Source organism: Corapipo altera, unplaced genomic scaffold, assembly GCF_003945725.1.
Source record: "Corapipo altera isolate COAL_440 unplaced genomic scaffold, ASM394572v1 67, whole genome shotgun sequence".
Classification (NCBI taxonomy): domain Eukaryota; kingdom Metazoa; phylum Chordata; class Aves; order Passeriformes; family Pipridae; genus Corapipo; species Corapipo altera.
Window position 1 is genome coordinate 3,379,817 of NW_020884906.1, and position 22,984 is coordinate 3,402,800.

General features: G+C 40.6%; 1 protein-coding gene across 15 annotated transcripts in view; it reads left to right on the forward strand.

Annotated features, from left to right (window-relative positions):
• Positions 1-22,984, forward strand: part of RIMBP2 (RIMS binding protein 2) — a 95,977-nt gene that overhangs the window by 27,672 nt on the left and 45,321 nt on the right. For 12 of the 15 annotated variants that reach the window (XM_027652276.1, XM_027652279.1, XM_027652287.1 and 9 more), the window contains exons 1-2: positions 15,529-15,631; positions 20,256-20,360. In XM_027652276.1, the coding sequence (XP_027508077.1) occupies positions 20,259-20,360 (102 nt within the window). In that variant the 5' untranslated portion in view covers positions 15,529-15,631; positions 20,256-20,258. Of the gene's footprint in view, positions 1-4,873; positions 4,893-10,170; positions 10,261-15,508; positions 15,632-20,255; positions 20,361-22,984 lie in introns of those variants that run through there. The other 3 variants (XM_027652291.1, XM_027652284.1, XM_027652285.1) reach the window with 2 other exon arrangements.

Here is a 22,984-nt window from a genome sequence, read left to right on the forward strand (position 1 = left end):
AATTGTGCTTTAACTTTTCGTAGAGATTTCCAAAATTATACAACACATCAATATAAATTTCTGCCTAATAAAATTACTCTGAGACAGTTGAATCATTACTGGTGTCACCAGACACACGGGGTTTTTTTTAACGTTTACATCTCTAAATTTGTTGCTTAAAAATATGCCAGTCTATGAAAAAACACTGAGCTTTTTGAGCTGTAGTTGCTGTTATGTTTAGGTTCAGTACATTGCATCCTTTTTTAGTGCCACAGGACTGAATCTTTCACCTGCTGGGGCATGATGTTACCATGACAACAGTTGATCTTGTTTGCTGTTCTCTGCTCTTTGTGCATGACAAAAAGGAAAGATTTTTGAGAAATATTTACAAAAGCTGGTCTAACTAATTGCATTTTAGTTATCAGTAAAATAGATGAAGAACTGGCTTGATCTATTTCAGTAAGAACAATAAATTTCTATTATAAGAAGCAGCACGATGAACTTGATAATTTAATCAAAGCTGACAGGATCTCCCCATTAACTGTTCCTCCAGAAAAGTGTCTGCAAATGGTGTGTTAGCAGAATGTATATGGTGTTTAGAAACTCCTATAAGGTGTTCTGCAGAGAGATCTCCCAGTTCCCATTGCTGGTCATCAATCTTGTCTTCAGTTGATCAGCAAATGGAAACCTTAATGCTTTTAGCAGATAATTGATTTGGTGCTTCTGTTGCAGCCTCATCCCTTGGGAGCTCCAGAGGTGATCACAACAACTTTGTCGGTCTGTTTTAGCTGATGATTTTTGTTTGTTCTGCCTCTGGTGTAATTGGAGTGAGTGGAAAACATGGGTAAGGGGTTCCTGGTGAAGTGAGTGGAAATTCATGCACGTGCAGGAACCACCAAAACCACGCTGTGGTTTTTAAATATTTTTAAATATTTGGTGATATTTGGGTTGACCTGCAAAGCTAAGTTAGATCTTTGGCACATCCACTGGTCTAAAGGCAAAAGAACAATTTGCTACCACTTGGAGCTGTGAAACAAAACACATTAATATGATGGCAAGATAAAAAGAAAAAGCTTTTTCAGGGGACAGTAGAGAATATCCCCTTCAGACAGTGCCAGCTTGATACCAGCTTTCAGATGAGGTTAATGTTTAAGCCACACTGTGTTTCCTTTGTGCCTTTATGCAAGGGCAGGGACATTGTTCATTCCTTTCTCCCTTAGCAGTGGACAATTTTTCTTTCCCTTGGATATAAGTTGTCCCTGAAGGAACTAGAACTGTGCTATGGTAAATGAGAATTAGACCCTCTGTCTTTCAGATAACACAGGTTATTTTAATGTGTTTAGAAGTGAGCATAAAAAGAACTGAAAGAAAAGCCCCTGAAGAAATATTGATTTTGCTTCAGCCCACAAATCAAATTGATTAACTTTCTAATTCTGACTGAGGGGAAACACTACTGTAATATTACATTTAAGATTAATTCACTATTAAGTGCTGCAGAAATGTGTTTCTATCGTATCTTTGGCTTTGTTTTTGTTCCAAGCACCTTAATGTTATTTGAAAGGTGGAACACAAATGGGCTTGTTTTTAAAAGAAATATTAAGTAGTAGTTTGGCTGACTTGAGGTAAGGGGTATCTTCAGGAAGGTAACCTGAACAGATCAAAGGCACATTGCAGAGATGCTCTGGGTGGCTAAATTAGGAGCAGGGCATTGTCCATGACAGAATTACTTTGGTGTGAAACTTGCATTAAAACTCATGCCTATCAAAATAACCTCTATATGGTCACTGATGAAAGCATTCTCAATATTGCATCATTTGAGTTGTTGGAACAACCTAGAGTGAAAGTATTGTTAACATACATAAATAACTCATTATTGATGAGGCTTGACCTCTCCCTTACCCCTCACTTTTCTCTGAAGTCAATAGGCCTAAAATTACCTTGAATTGATTCTTCAGTTATCAGCTCTACATTTGAATCCTACTTTCCCACAACAAGATTCCATATGATTTTTTTTCGCTAGGGAATTAAGCAGCTGTCCAATAATAACCTTTTATTGCAAATTCTGAGAAGGTTTTAAAAGATGATACTGAAAACCTAAGTTACACAATTGCTGTCTTTGCTTGTTGGGATGGTGTTTGATACTTTCTGCAGGAGTTAACAAGAACAAAAGCAATGGCACCACTGCCAGTTACTGCCTGTGTTGTGAACTGGGAGGGTGCAAAGACATTTGGGTTTTGCTTTTGAATATAGGGCTTAGCTGATGCATCTCACATACCTCAAGGCAGAAGCAAGGTATCATAATATATGAGCATAATAATAAATATTTGATAATGTTATAATGGGTAATATCTGCCTTTTTATTCTCTTCATGATTACCTCCTTCAGCAGTGGTAGGCATGAAGTCCAAAAGGAATGTCTTCAGGCCAAATTGCATTATCTGGTCATTCATTATAAAGAGCTGTAGGTAGAATGTCTACTGTGTTACTTATTCACATGTATGGATGCCGTCCTAAAACCTCTGCACTTAGATCTAAAGTTACCCCTTTCCCTTTTTGCTATTAAAAGAGTTGAGGGGGTCCTGTCATGCTTACATTGTGTGCCAGAGGTGAAGAAAATAAGGTGGAGATTGTGGCAAACAGCTTTGAGTGATGGGTATGGTCTGAGCAGCAGCAAATCAGAGACTAAACCAGGGAAAATCTTCAATTCTAAAACAGGGAAATCTTCCAGAAGTTCTGGTGAATCTGATGTTTCATCTGTCCTGTGATGGAGATAATGTCCAGAGGAACAGACAAGAAGAGTGTGAATGAAGTGACTTGGTGGTGCAACGCTTGCTGTCTTCAGGGTTTTATTGAAGTGAAAAATGATAGCATGGATTAATTGTTTGTGCTTCCTCCATAACATCTGGTCCTGGTTGCTATAGTGCCAAGACATTGGTGATTTCCAAGTCCAATAAACTGCTACAGTTCCTGTGTTCTTTACTTAGCAGTGCTTTTTAAGAAGTGCTATTTTTATGTAGTGTTTCTTATGCTAAATTCAGCCTACTGATTAGAGGGGTAAAGCTGCATTTGTTTTCCTTTGTTAGAACAAAGTATAATTTGCATGGAAAAGTTCCTATTTTTAAAATGAAGGAAATCCAATTGTGAAGTGCTTTTATTTATAATGCAAGCTTTTCTGAGTAGTTCTTCCTTTATCTTTAAGGTGGTAGTGGAAAACACATATATATGCCTGTTAGTATTCTCTGTAGGAATTCCTCAGTTTTGAAATGTTAGCATCAGAAAATATCCAACTACTTTCCTGTACTACTTGCTAATGTGCACTTCATCATGACAATTGAGAGAAAGAATCAAATGGAGATAGTAAAACACCTAAAAAAATAAGAGTATCTAGTTTGTTTATTTTCCATCACATTTAATATTTTTCCACTGACTTATAAATTGTTAATTTATTAAAAGAGTGCAACTTTCTAATTGTCAAGGCTGGTAACTGTGGCAGGCAGTAGTTGGTAGAACTGTCCCCTTCGTGGGCCAGGGAGGGACATTCAGCATCTTTCAGATCTTGCTTTGATCCCTCTTTTATCTCCCTGCTACACATGCAGAGCTGTCAGGTATGACAGAAGTGGTGTCACAACCTTAACTAACAGTAACAAAACAGCAGCATCTCTCTTGGGAAGTCATTTTCCTCTGTCTGCTTCAGGTTCCACTTGTGTAGTGGTTGGAATTATGCAGGGCAGCCTGTGTTTCCCTTGCATTATCCACACACTAATTGCAAAGATAACATCAGGTTTTACTGGCACTTTGTTGCACAGGCTGTGCCTCAGCCCAGCTCTGTTGGCTTGGCCAGGGTGAGGTCCTGCAGCAGTTGTGCTGTGTACTATTGAGGATGAGTCAGCTTTGCCTTTTAAATGCAACTCTTAGAAGAAGAGAAAAAGTGAATTGGTGGTGATGAACCCGACCTTCGAAGTGAGTCATTGATGGGGCAAAAAAAATACACGAGAAAAGATCAGAAGATTCTTCATTTTTTTTTCTTTTTAAGTACCTGTAGACTACAGGTTTTCACTTTGCTCTTGGATTAATTCTATTCATGTGCCATCAAAACAGAGAACTATCACAGGGGGGTATGATCAGAGTGTTCCAGTGCAGTCATTCCAGGTACTGGCAGAAATAAATCTCAGAGAAAAAGAGCTGCAAATAAATGAATAGTGTATAACATTTTTTTTAAAACAAAAATAATTGATGGATGAGCAAACTAGCACACAGGGCAACAGATGCCTTTCTCCAGGCAATATAGAACCTTGTTACCCAGACAGTGGTGTCAGATTGTATTAAATCTACCAAACTCATCCTCCTCCCCTGAATTTTTTCAGTCAGTCCTCATATCCGTAGGAGAATTTTTTACTTTTGTTCTGTTAGGAACACACATTTTTGCCTTCATTTCTGCACTTAAAAAGATGCAACTTATATATAAGGTAACACGATTTATTTTTAATAATGCTTAATTTTTCATGGCTGTCTCTTTATTAATAGTCTCATGTTCTGTGAAATATGTACTGGTGTGTGAGCCTTTAAGTCCGGGCAGTGCTTTGGGCACCCCTTAAAAACCAGGTTGTTTGGGTGTTTTTTGAGCCCGCTGCAGGGCTGCTGGTGTTGATACACATTTGGGAGGGCTGTCAATTTTCTGATTCAGTTTACTTTGCAGATTCTGAAAAGATCAGCCTTAGTGTTGTTTTCTTAAATCAAAATACCTGTCTGAGCTGAGAATGCCTGAAGCATTCCTTACATCCAGCAGGAAACATCCTTGCTGTGTGGAGTTTTGTCTGACATGCTCAAGACATTTCAGATTCCTTTTGCAAATTATGCTGCTTGTGGTCCTGACATGAATGCAGCGTGATTGATGGCACCACATATGTAATATATGTAAGTACCCTTTATGCTTCTTGTGTTTGACTGAAAAGCTTAAGCAGGAGCAGTCTGAGCTCTGTGCAACTTCTGCCTCTGTACATTAGAAAAAGTTTGGGTTTGGTTTGTTCTGTAGCTTGTTGATGCTAATCTGTGACAATACCTTCATTTTTTGTCTGGGGGAAAATGTTCTACGTCCAGCTTCTATCGCTTATTGTCTTATAGTTAATTTTCCAGATTCATTTCTCTGTAAGATTTTGGGATGCATTCAAGGCTAATTATTAAATTGCTTCAAGCCCTTGATTATCCTTTTTTTTTTTTTTTTTTTTTTTAATGAGCATTGTGTAGCAACATCATGGCAAAGGGGGGTGACAGACTTGTCAGTGTCAAGCCTCTGGAGACTGGCAAGAAGCCTTTTTGGAAGGATGAAATGCTCTTTCCTTTCCACTTGCACTGTAGTCTGTTAACATTTGGTCAGCATTTGCCTTTATACTGTGTCTTGGACTAACTGGCTGGATGAGTCTTAATCTCCACTCTACTTGTCTTTATTAACAGCTGCAGTGGATTGATTTACACAGGTTAAATGGTAGACCTCATTTGACTCCAGTGAAATGTTGCTTCTTAGGCACAATTATATTGTCAGAATTGTTACACGCAGTGAATAAATGAAGAACTGAGGAGAGAGGGCAGCAGGGAGAAAAAAGGACAAAACTCTCATTAAATTTGCATTAGGAAGTCAAAAGCTATTTGTATAAAAAATAGAAAGGATGGGGGAAGAGTGCATGGTAATGCTTTCCACAGGTTTACTTTTTGGACTGATGCTGGTTTATTATCAGGAAGTTTAACAATCTCCATCATGGCAAGTTCCAAAACAAATTGTGAAATCCCACAAAATTTCCTCTCAGGTCCAGGCAACATTCGAGTGGTGCCTCTTTAAATGTTCCCTTTGGAATCTGGTGGAGTCATTAAAGTGAGAGTGGGGAATCTGTAGCAGAGGATCCCTGGCATTCCCGGGCATGCTGGAGGAAGCAGCACATTCCCAGGCTATTGGCAGCACATCTGTGGGGGTGAGGGCTGCCCCTTGTATTTGCTGACCTCTTCTCCCTGTTCACTTGGAGGTTCTGTTTGGAATTGGCAGTTGGAAGAGCTCAAGTGAGAAGTGTTGCCCTGTTGTTAATGCATTCAGTGCTTGCTGTCAAGCAAAGGGGAGAGAATGGAAAAATACTCTTATTTATTTCATCTTGAGGAAGTGTAGCCTTCGTGTGCAGGAAGATGGGATTTTCAATAGGCTTCTGTATCCCTTAAAATGTCTTTGAAGTTTCAAAACTCCTTTGGGATCCAACCTGGCCAACTCCCCTGAGTTTCTATGCTGTTTGTGACATTTTGAGTCAGCTGTCCTGGCCATGCTCCCTCCCAGCTTCTTGTGCACCTCCTCACTGGCAGAGCATGAGGAACTGAAAAGTCCTTGATTTAATTAAGCAATACTTATCAATAACTAAAACATCAGTGTGTCATCAACACTATTCTCAATCTTAAACCACAACACAGCACTGTACCACTTACCAAGAAGAAAACTCCATCCCAGGATGCTCCTCTACATGACTTCGATTCTCTTTCTCTAATATATGAATTGCTTGTTGAGTGGAGTTTAGTTCTGGGGTAGCTGGGATTAACTTTGGTCTTTTTTTATTGAAGTTTTATATTTAACTAATCTGGACAATATTGAGGCAGTTATTGTTAAGGGACCAAATCACTGAAGTCAGTGAATCAGACAGAAAATCATGAACTACAGTGATGCCTCCTCTGCAGAAATCAGGTGATGTTTCACAGGAAGAAGGGGAGATGGTGAGGGAGGAGATGTATAATAAAAGTACGTGTAATAAAAATGTGCCTGAAAAGTGATTCCGGCGTCTGGAAACATTCAACCCCGGGGAAACTGGTGATGAGGAGTTTTGAGAGAGAACACAAGTGTTTGCTGAAGTGCTGTTTGTGTGCAGGGCACAGAAACCCCTCAGGCAGCAGTGTGTGCTGCTCCAGTTCCCCACCCCGTGGGTTCTGCCCGGGACACACGGCTGGTACCTCTGTGCAGGAGCTGAACTGCCACAGCTGCATCTCCCAGGACTCTCCTCTCACAGTCCCAGCTGCAGAGCTTCACTGCTGCTCAGAGATGACTCGACTCAGCTAATTAAAACTAATATTTCTGAGCTGCCAATAATTGTGACCTGGATCATTTCCAGAAGACCTGGCTCAGTGAAGGAACTTGGCTAAAATCTGCGAGACTTTGGCTCAGTTTCTGGCTTTTGCCACCTGTTATTGTTCCAAAATCTGAGTCATTTATTCTTTGTTCCTTAATGTTTTGAGGGGTTTTTTTTCTGAGAGAAAGCAATCTAAATATTTTTAGATATACTGGTCACTTCCAAACACACTGATGATAAATACAAATACTTGTTACAAATCCTTATTGCAAGTGGAAATCTTGCACCTAGGTTTTGCACTCAGTTGCTGGCTTTCTGTCTTGTATTTCTTAGGCTAGAAGTGTTCCAGTAATTCTTGCTCCTGTTTCAGGTGATTCTTCATCTCTATGGATTTAGTTGGAGTGGGGAATATGGGTGGGCTTTATCCTGGTAAATGCAAAAGGATGCTGAGAGAAATTGCCACTGTGATGAACAGAGATATAAGTGAAAAGAAATAGGCTTATAACTAGGGACCAGTGAAACTGGGATAGTTACTGCCCTAGTTGTATTCATTCTGGCAAATAACATGATAAAATGTATTTTCTTCAGGTGAGACTAGCAGCCAGCCCAGTTGTTGTGTTATCACTCATAAACTGTTTTCCATGCTGGAGAATTTAAGTAGAGTGTGAAAAATGCTGGTCTGGGTTGCCATCAATTACTCCTCCTCTCCTTTCACCTCCTCACCCCTCCATTTCGGCCGAAATTCCTTCTAATAACATTATTAAAACCTGGTACCTCATTACTGCTTGTCCCCCATTAAAGTCAGCTGAACAGGATTGATTTGTAGCAATTGCAAATTGATCCATTAGAGTCAAATTCAAATGTGGCTTGACAAAAACCTGCAGTTTTAAGGGTTTCAGAGCAGGTGGTGAAGCTTGTTTTCACCTTGTGGCGTGCAGAACAGACACACCAGACATACAAGTGACTTTTAGCCATCCACAGGACACAAGGATTTATTTGCATATCCAAGGAACTGTTCTGTGCAGCTTGTTGATGTTATAAAAATATTTACTGATTTGATTCCCACCTTTGAAAATCCGAGGCGTGAGCTAAGGAATTCTCCTGCTTGTGGCCCTCAGGAGTGTCTGGCATCTCACGGGATGGCCACTTTTAATTGCACCCTGAACAAACAGTCTCGAGAAATGATAATTGCTGAGCTCCTCCTGTGTGAGATGAGAGGTGTATCTGCATCAGGAGGCTGAATATTCTGCAATTTGTCATCTTTAGTGCAGCAGCACCATTTAGTCAAGAGAACAGCTTCCCCCAGCTGCTGAGATGTTCTGGTGCTGGACCACGATGCTGCTGTACCATGGCATTACTTGAGCTGCACTAATTTTCACTATGCTTCGTTTATGATCAAATTAAGGATAAGACTGGCATTCCAGGTGTGGGCAGACCTGCAGTAGCTTCTGTGGAATTAAGTGATGTGTTAAAATCACTGTTACTCAGCACGGCCTTTTCGCTGTGAATGTTTTATAAACCTGACATGTGATGTCATTTTCCTATAGAAAAAAAGTTATTCACATGATCGTAACTCCCTGTTTAGCTGACTCTATAAATTTTGAACCCAGTGCTTAACTTCAGTCAGATTTGAGTGTCACACCTGCTCAGATATTAGTCAAGTAACCATTAGGCAGAAATCTGTAAGCTTCACTAGTTCTGATGCTTAGGAAACAATTTAGATAAACAGTTTAACAACTTTTGTTCCTTGAAAAGGCTATTTTCCGTTCCAGATGTGTACCTTGCATGCAGAGAGTTTTGAAATTGGTTTAAGAAAGATATGCTTAAAATAGCAAGTTTTTGGTTTCAGGTAGCATGAAAAACATTTAATAGCAGAATCTTGAAATTCCTATTTTTAGTGGTTACATTGGTTGGCAATTTAATTTTTTTTTCATATTGAGGATTTTAAAGGCAAACTGTGATAAAGCATTACTTGAATAGATTTTCTTAAGACCTCAGCAGAATTAGCAGAGAGATCTGCTGACAGTGTGGATTTTAGTGATGCAAAATCATACATTATTTCAAATCACTCAGAAATGAGCCAACTTTTGCCCACCTTAATGTAATTTTTTGGGAAATATAACCAATGTTTTCAGAAGACAATGTATAATGCCCACTGTAGAATGGAAAGATTACAGATTGCCCATGACTCATTGCAACTTTCATAAGGAATTTAAGATTGAATCTCTGACAGCCACCTCTGTGAACTTGTGCAGCAATGAAATAGTCACAAATATCAGAGGATGCTGCTGGTTTTTCCTGAGCTGCATCTGTTTTGCTTTGTGTGACCTGGTAAGCACTTCCACCCTTCTAGTCTGACCTTTTAACTTTATGTTTGAGTTTTATTTACTGTTCCTCTTCTCCTGCTTATTTATTGTCTCAATACATAAAAGTCCATTCCTGAGGCTGTAGTTAATACCTTGTTCTTTAAGCATAAGTGACTTACTTTTTGACTTCCATCTGCTCTTGTGGTTTGTCTGTCACTGTAGTACAGAGATGCTCCACCCTAATTCTAAGCATTTGTATTAGAATCTGTATATACACGTATTATGAATAGATACATATTAAAAGTAAAGTGAAATATGTGAATATAATAATGTGTACATGAGCATACATTCCAGTTGTTGGGTTTTGCCCTCAAAATGCCTTCTGAACACCCAAATTTGACTGCACTTCTTTCTTTCTGGGAGTCAAGGCTCTTTCCCTTCCCAGCTGGAAGTGAGGTGAGACAGCCAGGTCTGAGCTCTCTGTTACATCCACAGAGATTTTTTTTTTATTGTTATTTTGGTAGGTACCAGGCCTGTGAGCCAGGTCATTTCTCTTTGCTTGCACATCTTTAATCAGATCATCTCCTAAAAACATGTGGGTTTATGGTAGAGCTGACTGGAATTGCAAGTTAATCTGCTGCTTCTGCACCTTCAGTGCCTTTGGCTCTGTGCCTCACATTGCTCTTAATAGTTTGTTAATACCAAATAATGCAAAAACACTGCTTCCTTAAGCACTTAATAGGATGTACTGTAATGGAGACAAATGGTCTGTAACACTCTTTGCTTCTGTTTTAGGAAAATAAACTGAAAGATGCTGTGCAAGAAAAGGATCGCCTGAGCCTTCAGTATGCAAGTGTGTCCCACAAAGCACTGCAATATGACCAGGTAACCCCACGAGCACAGGGCTCAGACAGTCCTTTGTCACAGAAATCAGGCTGCAGAGAGGATACAAGTCATTTTTTTTCCTGATTTCCTTGCTTCTGCACGACAATGTGAAAAAAAATTTGATTAAAATATATTACAAAAAAATTACTTTATGAACAAATTTGATTTTCAAGTGAACATTCGAGACACTGATAGACTTTAGAGAGGTACATCATTCCTCTGAGTCATGTTTTCTTAGTATTGTAAATTGGGATCAGGCTTTGATAAAAGACTTTTCTGGGGAATCTGGCGAGACTTGGTGAAAAATTCTCTGCTTTTCCTAAAAAATTTCTGTCTGTTAGTTGGTGGGTTTTTTTCACCTACCCTTCTGCATTTTAAATTTGCAGTTTATAATTTCTCAGTAAAACGTTGAAAAGCTCTTGTCCGGCAGCAAACACCCAAAACTCTGTTTGGCAGCATTTCCTCTGTGGCGTGGACATGGCACAGCCTCAGCTATTCCAGACCCTGATAGAAAAACTATTTTAATATTTGTGCCTATTATGGACTGAAAAACCTCTTTGTGACTGCAGTGTGGTTGTGTTTATGGCCAATTCAGCACGGGAGGGAGGGGAGGCCGACGTGCCTCAGCTCCCCACACACGCATTCAGGGGAAGAAACACCAGAAACCAGCCACTTTACAGGGCCACATTTAGCTAAAAATAAAACTCCAATCTGGGATTTCTACAGGGCTTAAGTGAGTTGCTGGGCAACCTCATTCATATCACCAGAGCTGTTACTCACAGGGGCTCTGATGAAAGCCCATCCTCGGAGCTGGCAAACCAGTGGTCGCTGCACTCTTTGGTTTCTGAGCAGCCCACTGCTGGATTTCCAAGCCAGAGGAGGTCTGGTGAGGTCCCTGAGGCCATGCAAATCACCCAAATTTAGGGATGGCTGTGCATTTAGCCCATTTAAAATGTGCATTTAGGCCACATTTTACGTGTAGCGCCTGGTCTGGAACGCAACCTGACATTTCCTATTGCTGACAAATTTGAATTGTTTTTATATAAAAAGGCAGAGTTATAGCACTTTGTGGTAGGAGGAAGCCATGTGTATCATAGCATCACTTAATTTTATTCATCCATCTGCCTACAATTTCCCCCCTCTCCTGATGTGTTTCTCTTCTCTTTATTGTTGTTTACACATTACCTTTGCTCTTCACGAGGCACATGAGATAAAGTCTCACTTGGGCAATTTTATAACCTAACTGAGACAGAATAATGCACAGCATTAATGCAATGGAGGCTCAGTACCTTGATGACACTCAAAATGTTAGTTCTCTTATTATCAGCAAGTGCAGAACTACATAGTTGATAATGCTTTATTATGCATTTTCACTGTAGTCTTTAACTATAGTGAAAAGCTTGAGGTACATGGAAAAAATCTAATGAAACCCATTTAAAATATAAAGGTAAAATGTCAACCTTTGACACATTAGCCACTAAATTATCTTTTGTCATGTCAGGATTTATTATACTGTGGGTGATGGTTTCTTCACATGTGTTAAACACTGTGAAAGGCACAGTGCAACAATTCTGGATACCTGCTAACCTATTGTCACCTCAATGCAATCAAAAACTTGTTTTAAGAGGACAATCTCACTTTTAACAATTCTAACAACATGTAATCTTAGCAGTGTACCCTGAGCATTAACAAACCTTCTGTTTTCCTTCTTGCATAACAGCTTTTCTGAGGGTATTTTTACCACACACAATGAGGTTGAGGATAGACTGTGCAGTTTAGATTACATTTTACCATTCAGAATGTGTGAAACTATACAGCTCTGGATGTGGAGGTTGGAGCAGAATTCTAACAGAGTTAGGGCTTAGCCCTGAAGGGGAAAACCTGCCTAAATTAATTTATTCTTTTTCACCCTTGAGAGCTGGCCTGAAAAACAGGCCAACTTTATCCAAGCAAATGGGGCTGGAGGAGTGTTTATACATTCTGTTATGCAGCACAGACAAAGCTACTGCTCATTTTTGCACAATGTACTTGCTGAAATTTGACTGTAGAAAGGAGTAAGTATTAGGCTGGCTACCTATAAAACCACCAAACAAAGCTAAAATTGTACCTAATTTACATGGTTTGGTTTTGGTACTCTGCTAAGTGAAACAAAATGGTATTCCACCCTGGTGCTCCTTCACTCCATGGTGGAGGACCTGTGAAAAGGTTTTGTGCCCTTAGGAGTGCTGTGGCACTGGGCTCTGACTTGTTCTCCTGTTCATAAGAATGGAGATGGGTTAGTGTTTTGATGTAAAAATAGAATAGGCATCATACATTCAGAATTTATTTCCACCATACCTGAAATCATCCCCTTCTCGTGGTTATTTCTCAGGAATATTTTCTGAACAGTGCCAGTGGGTTGAGAAACTGGCAGGTCTCTAATGCCCAGAATAAAGGCACATGGTGGGTTAGAAGGCTGATGGAGCTTTCCACCAACAAAATGAACTGCTGGTTCATGGAAATGTTCTGGTTTTCAATAACTAGTGTCTGTTTGAGTGTTCAGGGAGTGCAATGTCCTGGCCTTCACCACTGACTCCAACGAGGGCACATTTAGTAAGTGTGAAGAGCCGGGATGCAAATTAAATTGGTTGATGCATTGAACAGAGAAACATCACAGATCAAAATGTTCCCTGTTTCTGTCATGAAATTAGAGCTGTTTCTGATGGCACTCTATTTAGGTCAACTGTTTTTGCCACTGGGAACATTGATGTTTTGATACGCTCTGTGAGTAATTCAAGTTCATGTATATCCCATATGTTCTTAAACAGCCTGCATGGAGAGAGCATTAAATTCACATTCTAGAACAAATGTTGTCTAAAAAAAAAAAAGGAAAAAATTATAGTCTTGTCAAGTTTTGTGATGCTTTATGGATTATATAAATGTGTATATCACAGCATTTTACGTGACACACGATCTTCAGATGAGAACGTCCTGGCAGGACTGTCCTGTAGAAACATTAAAAGATATCAGAGTTTCTGGAAGTAACAAGAGTAATTATCAGGTGTTTGGTAGATTTGATTCTGTTCTTTCCAATCCACAAAATTCAAACAGACACAGAACCTTGTTCAAAAGCTGAGTTGCCAAAAGAGAAAGAAGGTATCAGAACCATTTGTGTGTTCCTAAACTTTGGGATCCTAAATGAAAGATCCTGAGATGTGTAAAATATCTGCAGGTCTTCCTGTCTCTAATCCATCTCTTTCCCAAGCTCCATCAGCAGCCTGATAAGTACTGTTTGTTCTGATGGCCCCTTCCCTACCAGCAGGGAAAAGCACAGAGCAGAAAGGTACCCTGCTCACCAGCTCCCCAAAATTATTCACAATATGATGACTAGTAAGTTTTATAAAATTCTTTTCAAAGGTGGTCAGTTGTATGAATTGTTTTGGAGACAGGGAAAACTGAAGCCTGAGGAAAACAACCTTTTCTTGAAACTTGTTCAAAATATTGTACTTCATTAATCCTCAGTAAATTAACTGAGAATCACAAACAGAAACAAAATTACATCATTAATACTGATACCTCATTGTTTCTTTTTTCACTCCATTATTCTTCAACAATATACACTGACTGATCTGAGCAAAGGAATACAATAAAAAGGATGCAGGAAGTTAATAAGATCCTGAAAATCCATTGTTTAATAGTTTCCTTAGTTAGAAAGAGGGGAGAGGAAAAGAAAAATCTGTGCACAGAAAAAAAAAATCCTGAGGTTGACAATAATTGCATCAGTTCTTGTGGAAAACATGATTTGTTCCATTTTCCTCTCTTTTTTTCTAGTCCACTGCACTCCAAAGAGCCCTGCTGCAAAGCTGAATACGAGGGCTGGCTGCAACCATTTAGATTGTTTGGTCCATGGCAAAATTTGCAAGTTAACAAACTGGAGAGTGCCAGAAGGCAAATAAAAAAGGCTGAATCAGCTTCCAAAACATACCTTTAGAAAATGTCCAGCAGATATCCACGGCAGAGATTGCTTAATGCCACTCATTCCTTAAAAAGAATAATAATAAAAAAATTACAGTGATTAGATTGAAAAAAAAAATAAAACTCAGAGGAACTTGTCACTTCCTAAACTGGAGTTTAGGTTAGAGCCTGAGCCAGCCCACTGTGCTGGTTTGCCTTGCCTTGGCCAGTGACTCTGCCAACCCTGTTTCTGCTTCAGTGCAGTGTTGCAGCAACAAAGGAGAACAGATGATTCTGGCAACGCTGCTCACTGAAAATATTAGTGCTCTGTCTTTTGCTTTCTTACCTCCTATCAGCATTGCAGGGAAGTGGAAATAGTACAGGAATATAAGGTATTTTTTTTCACCCACGTGTTTATTTCTGCTGGGTTTTCATCCTGAATGTAAAAATTGCGATTTCTGATAAAACACAAGCTGTAAGAATTCTGTTGTTATACATCAATACATGTCTCAAAGTCATAAAATGATCAGGGATAAGAAATCAAATTTTCAGCTGATTTGAAGAAAGAGCTTTTCCCTGGCAGGATAAAGTAATTCAATATATTTTCTTGTTTTCTGTGTGTGTTTATGAAGTGGTCACCATCACTGATGATTCACAAAATCCTGTATAAAAAGGCTGGATCATACTAAAATGGTTAGGATAGCACCAAGTAATTTAAATCATAAAACAAATCCTACTTTATGAGTATCTGATCCTTTACATACCTTTGGTATGGAAATATTTTAAGGGAGAACAGTGGGTTTGTTGCAGAAGAACACCTCTTTTTGAATCGTAGAGATATTGATTTCAAGTGTTAACACAGGTTGATCATGTATATTTGAGTTTATTCTGAAATCTGTTCACACTAAAAAAGAGTCCAAAAAAAAAGGTACATGTGAGTTATATTTATATATATGTGTTAGATCTCTGTCTCTTTTTATAGCACACCCATCTCTGATGCCTCTGAGATCCAGAGAATGTAGAAATGTTTTGATTGTCATTCATTTTGGGCCTTGTGTAGTATATTTATTTAAATTTACATGACTTATGCATAAGTACACTTTGGTTGCCAGATTGTAGTCCCTGTTGAAAGAAAATGTTTCATGCATACATGTATATGAACATTCCCTTTTGGGTTTTTTGTGCTTCTTTCCTATTCTCTTTGAACTCTTTTTCCTTTCTTCATTTTAACGTGGAGAAATATTTGTGTCAGACAGAGTTTTCCCCTTCATTTATTAGGGTTTTGGGCAGTAATCCCATTTAATTTTTTTCCTAGGTAAAATCAGACTATGACCATCTTCGAGAAACCCTTCTCAGAGTGACCAAAGAACGAGATTTGGCTGTAAAGGGAAAACACCAGCTCCAAGCCAAGCTGGAGAACTTAGAGCAGGTCCTAAAGGTACGTGTGATGACATCGAGTCCAACAGCCCAGTACTTCTATTTCTTGTTTATATTATTCCTGATGCTCCTCTGGGGAGTCACAGAAACATAAGACACATAACTAAGGGACTGAATGCCCCTATTAGTTATGATAACATATATAGAATGCAGTAGACCAAGTACTGACAAGGGATCTCAAACTATCAGAGGAGAGACATCTTTAGAGGCCTTTATCTGATACTTTGTGAGTAATTGGATGTAGGTTTTCACTATGCAGTGATTTAAGTCAAAATGAGAAAAAGAGGATGAGAATATGAACAACTGCCAAGATATTTTACTTTAGAGAGAACTGTGTCTGCCAGTCTGGCTACAAAATGTTATTGTGGCCTTTACATTCTGTAAATCTCACTGTTCTGCTTGAGAACTTCTTCAAAAATTTTCCTTCACTGAAGCAAAAGTTCTCTGCTGGTTACAGAGGTCCCGGCTTTCCATGTTCAGTACTTTTCTCCCTTTACCTTGAGCAGATCTGAAACCCTACAACTCCTTTTTAGCCCTAAACTGTGCCCAAGCAGACGCAGTTAATCATGTATTTCATGGATGTCCTCGTATGTTTGGGAAATTACTGGTTTGAAAACACGAGTTGCAGCTTTCCAGCCACTGGAAAAAAAAGTTTTGAGGAATGTTTAGCCTAGTTTCCCTGTCTGAAAAGAAATTCAGTTTCTCTTTTGAGAAACTCAGGATGCATCAACAAAGAGGAAAAGACGGAGAACTGCTGAATTAGCCAACTTCTGAAAATTGCCTCTCACGTGGAGGAGTCCTGATTTTCTGATGTGTACATCCAGCTTTTCCCATTCATCCCACTGTAATGGTGCTCATACCCATCTGCCAGCACAGATGAGAAGTCTTTTGATAAGACTCCTTGGGTGAGAATTAAATTTGCTCCCCATTCAGCCCCATGTGTGAGTTCTGTTTGGTAAACAAGACGTCGGGACTTGAAAACAGTCGGAGTTTGTTCTTGCATCAACCAGTTGCACGTTTCAGAACTGCAAAGTCACTTCTGTAGGAAAAGAACGGGGTCCTTTGTTGTCTTTGCAGCTGCAGGTACACACTGCAGCAGCTGGAGCCAGGATGGGCTATTCATTGTCAAATCCCCCTGCTGCCCTGGAGGAAGCAGGAAAAACAAGAAGGGTTTAAGCAGGTCCCTTAAGTGCTATTTCAGAAACAGTTTATACTATATAGCTGTCTGGCTGTGTAGTTTGAAATAAAACTGATAAATGCACGGTGTCCCTGTGCTGCAGGGTTCTTGCCTTTGATCTGAAAGATACACTAGAGAGGTTCCTTCTTCACACTTCCTTGGAAGGGCAGAGACTTGTTTGACAACTGTGTTGAAATAGGAAGTCCCTACTGTATTTTTTCTGTGCTCTTTTAAATGTGGATTTGCCTTCTGATGTTAGAGTAGCATTATTAGAAGGTGCAAAAGGGAAGTGCAAATTTACACATTGGAAAGTTCTGACCTGCCTCACATTAAGGGCAGTGCCAGCACAGACAGGTGATGGCCACCACCCACCCAAACCTTGGCAGTGTGATCATTGTGCAAGCCAGGCCTGCAGGAAGATGCAGAAAGAGTTCAGCAGCTCAGAGCTTTCTCCCTGCTGCCCTTCTGCTGCTCTCTGCAGTCCTGCTCCACTGCCCAAACCTGGGGCTTGGAAGAAGAAATGTCAGCAGCTGATGTGCAGAGAGGAAGCACAAAACAGATCTGTGGAGAGAACCAATTTGACACCAGTATGTGAGGAGAGGAGTTTCTTCTGGTTTGGAGGAGATTTATTTTCTGTGCCAGGGGAGGGACAGATGCTGAGGTGAAGAGATCCTTGCTGCTTTAAATACTAAGTAGATCATGACAATACTAAAATGACTGACAGACACTTCTAGGTTAACACAGGTGACCAAATGGTCTTTTCTGACCTTAAAATCTGTGAACTCCAGATCATTAAATACATATTTTAGGAAACGGAGAAATTAAAAACTGTGGAGAATCACAGATCACAGCTAACAATCTGTTTCTTTATTGCATTTTATAGATTCACTGTATGGTCATAGTATTAATTATTTATTGATCTTTGCAAAGGACTAGAAATGTTCTGTAGTAGCTTTTGTAGAAGTAGCAAGAACTTAACAGTATCAAAATATGCTGTACCAAATCTGGTGCTGAATCTTGAGAGAGTGAAGTGAGACCTTTCTTATGATAATTAAAGGTTTTAATTAGAGGTGTGAGAATGACTTGATTGCCTCACCATTTCTTGAATTTAAGAAGTGTGTTGATGCTCCATCGGTGTCAAGTTTTGCATAAGACGTGATGGGAGCTGCTGAGCTCAATAAATGTAACTTCATGCTAATTTAAATCATGAGTAAGACCAGTTAGCAAAATAGGTTATGTTCATTCAGATAAAATGAGAATCAGAGCCATTATTTTTGGTCAGTATAAAATACTGATAATAGATATTGCCCAGGAACAGATCCATTTAACTTCTGTATAGTATGCACAGTTCAGAAATGTTTACAGTCAAAATATTGAATCCTCACAAAGCTCCTAGAAAATGAGCCATAGTTGAGGGTCAAAACTGATGAATTGGAAAACCTTTTTGGTTTGTTGTTGTTGTTTTTAATCAAATAAAAATAAATAAATCCCAAGCAGAGGCCAAATGGAGCTTTGGAGACATTTCTACTTCCTTTGCAAACATATCCAGATTGAGAGACATCAGCCCCCCTGGGCTGTCCCTCTTTGTTGTGAGTAACATGTAGCAGACGATAACAGCTCATGAAAGGTTCAAAATATGCTGGATAAAATTTTCTTTTGTACACAATAGGAGATGTTTGGGCCTGTTCTTGTCAATTTTAGCCGTGCATTTGTGTTCCCAAGTGCTGATTTCTAATAGGTTGGTGTGCAATAACTCATGGTGCTGCAGATAAGACATTGTGCCTCTGCTCTGAGAGTAATATGGGAATAATATGTGATTTGGAAAATAAAAATCTTCAATACCAGTCTCACCAGAGAAGAGATCAGAATCTAGAAAGAGATCTTTCTTAACTCCCATTTATTAAGAGGGTGTTTGAAAGTGACAGTGATGTTGGGAGAATAATATTAACCTGTAATGAAAAAGATTTCTATCTGCAAAGGGTATCTTGACATTGTTCAGCTTGTGCTCTTCCCAAGAACCTTTCTTATATTGCTTTGAATCATTAGCAGCAAATGTACTTTAAAAGTTGTTTATGAGTACTGTATGGTCCCTTTTGTCCAAATCCACCTGTGTTAGTTTTGTTCCCTCTAATTAGCTGTAGATAATAGGCAGAAATCAGCAAAGGTAAGCTCTTTCTTTTGGGTCATCATTTGCAAAACAAATCACAAAAGCATATCCTAGATAAAGAGGTGTTTAGGGAATTGTCATGGTAATTTTTTTTCCACACTTTGACTTTTTAGCACAGTGCCACATAAAAATGTGTACCTGGTGGGTGAAATGGTTCCTGTTCACTTGTGCAGCACCGAGGCCACGTTGCTGGCAATGTCACAGTGACATATCCTAAAAGAGATTGCTGTCACCATGCCTGAGTTCAGCTTTGGCAACACACCTCTAAGTACCGACTGAATTAAAACCCTGTCCGGTTTCCCGCTCTCCTGAGGTTATCCCAGGGAGTTTTTATGCTGAGAGGGAACATCTGCATCCCTGGGGATGGCAGCTGGAAGGCAGGAGGGCTCTGCAGAGGGACCTGGATAGGTTGGAGAGTTGGGCTGATTCCAACGGGACGAGGTTCAACCAGGCCAAGGGCCGGGTCCTGCACTTTGGCCACAACAACCCCCTGCAGCACTACAGGCTGGGACAGAGTGGCTGGAGAGCAGCCAGGCAGGAAGGGACCTGGGAGTTTGGATTGACAAGAAGCTGAACATGAGCCAGAGTGTGCCCAGGTGGCCAAGAAGGCCAATGGATCCTGGCCTGGATCAGGAACAGTGTGGCCAGCAGGTCCAAGGAAGTGACTCTTCCCCTGGACTCAGCACTGGTGAGGCCACCCCTGGAGTGCTGTGTCCAGTTCTGGGCCCTCAGCTCAGGAAGGACATTGAGGGGCTGGAGCAGGTCCAGAGGAGAGCAACAAGGCTGGGGAAGGGACTGGAGCACAAGTGCTGTGAGGAGAGGCTGAGGGAGCTGAGGCTGTTCAGCCTGGAGAAGAGGAGGCTCAGGGGAGACCTCCTCACTCTCTACAACTCCCTGAAAGGAGGTTCTAGGCGTTGGTCTCTTTTCCCAGGCAACTCTCAGCAAGACAAGAGGGCTGGGTCTTAAGCTGTGCCAGGAGAGGTTTAGGTTAGACATTAGAAATAATTTCTTTCCAGAGAGGGTGATCAGCCATTGGAATGGGCTGCCCAGGGAAGTGGTGGATTCTCTGTCCCTGGAGGTTTTTAAGATGAGACTGGATGTGGCATCAGTGCCATGGGCTGGGAACCACAGCGGGGTTGGATCAAGGGTTGGACTTGATGATCTCGGAGGCCCCTTCCAACCCAGCTGATTCTTTGATTCTATGACTCTATGATTCTATGTTTGGCTGCAGGTGGAACGGGTTAAAGTGTCCTGATAGTTTTCCCTGTTCCCTTGAAACAGCATATGCGAGAGGCTGCTGAACGGCGGCAACAGCTGGAGTTGGAGCATGAGCAAGCCTTGGCTGTCCTCAACGCCAAACAGCAGGAAATCGAGCTCCTGCAGAAGGTAAGGGGAGCCAGGGAAAGCAGGGAAAGCCAGGGGAAATCCCAGGCTGCAGTGATGGAGTGAACAGCGTGAAGTGGAGCTGCTGGTCTGAAGAACCTGAACCCCGGCTGCCAAACTGGATCCTGCTCTCGATTGCTCTCTGTGATCGCTGCTGCAGCGGCAACAAGTGGGTGTTGTCTGTGCCGGTTGGTTTAGGAATGTTTATGCCAGTGAAGGTTATATATCTAAGTCCTCTTTCTCAATAGGGATAAAAGTGACACAATCATATATATTTCCTTTGTGTTTCAATTGCTTCCTTCTCTGCTTGCCTCAGGAATATTTGTGCATTTCTTAAATTTCAGGAAGGAATCTGGTCTTTATTTCATGATAATCAAAATATGAGGTCTCTGCCATTTCCAGTTGACTGGAAGAGTTAACATATCAATGTTTTGTGAGGATTTCTTTGGCTTTCTCTTCCAGATATGGAATTCTTACTACCTTTCTCCATTAAATTAGATTAATGAGTCATCTCAATCACAGTTCATCTTCTTTTTCATAAATGTATTGGGTTTGTGTGACAAGGCTTTGGTTAGTGGGGTGGCTACAGGAGAGGCTTCTATGAGCCAAGAGAGAAGATATATATATGAGGAGATGCCAGAAGCTTCCCCCATGTCCAGCAGGTCCAATTCCAGCCGGCTCCAGGAGGGACCCACCACCGGCCAAGGCCGAGCCCATCAGTGGCAGCACTTCTGGGGTAATGTATTTAAAAAGTGGGGGAAAAAACTGCACGAGGGCAACTTCAGCCAGAGCAGAGGTTCCTCTGCAGCCTTTGAGGTGGACCATGGTGAGGCATCCACGCCAAAGCAGGTGGATGCCCAAAGCAGGCTGGGACACCATGGGAAACCTGCACTGGAGCAGGATCCTGGCAGAGCTGTGGACCTGTGGAGAGAGGACCCCACACTGGAGCAGGTTTGCTGGGGGCACTTGTGACCCTGTGGGGGATTCCCACTGGAGCAGCCTGTTCCTGAAGAGCTGCACCCCACGGGAGGGACCCAGGCTGGAGCAGTTCGTGAAGAACCACAGCCTATGGGAAAGACTCACGTTGGAGAAGTTTGTGAAGAACTGCATCCCATGGAGAGGACCCACACTGGAGCAGGGGCAGAGTGTGAGGAGTCCTCCCTGTCAGAAAGAAAGTGCAGCAGACACAACGTGTGGTGGACTGAACACAACCCCCATTCTCTGTCTCCATTCTCTGTCTGGGAGAGAGTTCAGGAGTACCTGGGAAGAAGGGAGGGGTTAGGGAAGGTGTTTTTAAGATTTGATTTCATTTCTCATTATCCTACTCTGATTTGACTGCTAATAAACTGAACTAATTTCCCCAAGTCTGTTTTGCCCATGACAGTGATTCCTGAGGGATCTCTCCCTGACCTCCCATGACACTTTTGCTGTGTTTTCTCTCCCCTGCCCAGCTGAGGAGGGGAGTGATGGAGCAGCTTTAGTGGGCACCTGGTGTCCAGCCAGGGTCAGCCCACCACAATAAACTAAACAGTTTTTAAGTACCTCATTTCCAAGGTCATTCTCTAATTCACGAATCACTTTAAGACTTTTTTTCTTTCCATGCTGCAATTTTTCATTATTCATTATAATACAAAATACGTGATATTGAGTTTCAATCATACCAAAGTCACTTAAAGCTGCAATTGTGTCAGTGCTAATGTTGATTTTTCCAATTGCTGGACTAGATTAAAACACAGAAATAATAGTGCTAATGATAATTTGATAGAGAATTGGCAGGGGGGGACATTCTCAGCAGAATAAAAGATATTTCTAATGGAGTTTGCTTGAAATAGAAAACTGCATTTGACCAAATGAAATCTTTCTGTTAATTTTCTTTTAGTCTTTCTCTATTAATGTACTTAGGCACATTTCAAAATGCCATTTCTAGTTATATTCAGCTGTTATTATTAGAACTTCCTCATAAATTTTGGACTTGAAATTTAAGTCCTGGCAAAGCAAAGGAATCAAAGGAAGGTACAGCATTTCTTGCTAATTTTTGTTACATTCATCTAATAAAAATAAGTTTGGTTTGGCCACAGGAGGCAAATCTCTGTGCTAGTCTTTTCTCCAGTCACTTTTGCTAAGCTGCAGCTTGACAGATGCCAAGCACAAAGGAGGTTATATTGTATTTGGTATTTTGCTCAGTGCAACTGGCTCAGCATCTGCAGCCAGCACTTAAATTCTTGTTCAGTGGACCTGAAGGAACAAGATCTCCCAACGTACCTGGTACGTGTGTGGGTTAAATAATTTCTTCCTTTCTTTTTTATTGGAGCCATATAATTATTTGAGAAAGTCCTGTGAAATGAAAGTGATAACTCTGGGCAGTAACAGGATGGCATTTCACAGCACATCTTCTTACTGTTGTAAAGGCACTGAGGAACCCCCAAAATGGGCACTTCAAAGCAAAGCAAGTTGCTGGTACGACCCCATTTTGAATATAAATAAATATTCATTGTCTTTTTTAATATAAATACAGGCTTTTCAGCTTAGATTTTTTCAGCCTAAGAGTAAGAGTACGATATTGCTCATCACAATTTTGTGCTGAGGGGGAATCAGATGGTCTTTTTCTTTTAAGAAAACCTTAATAC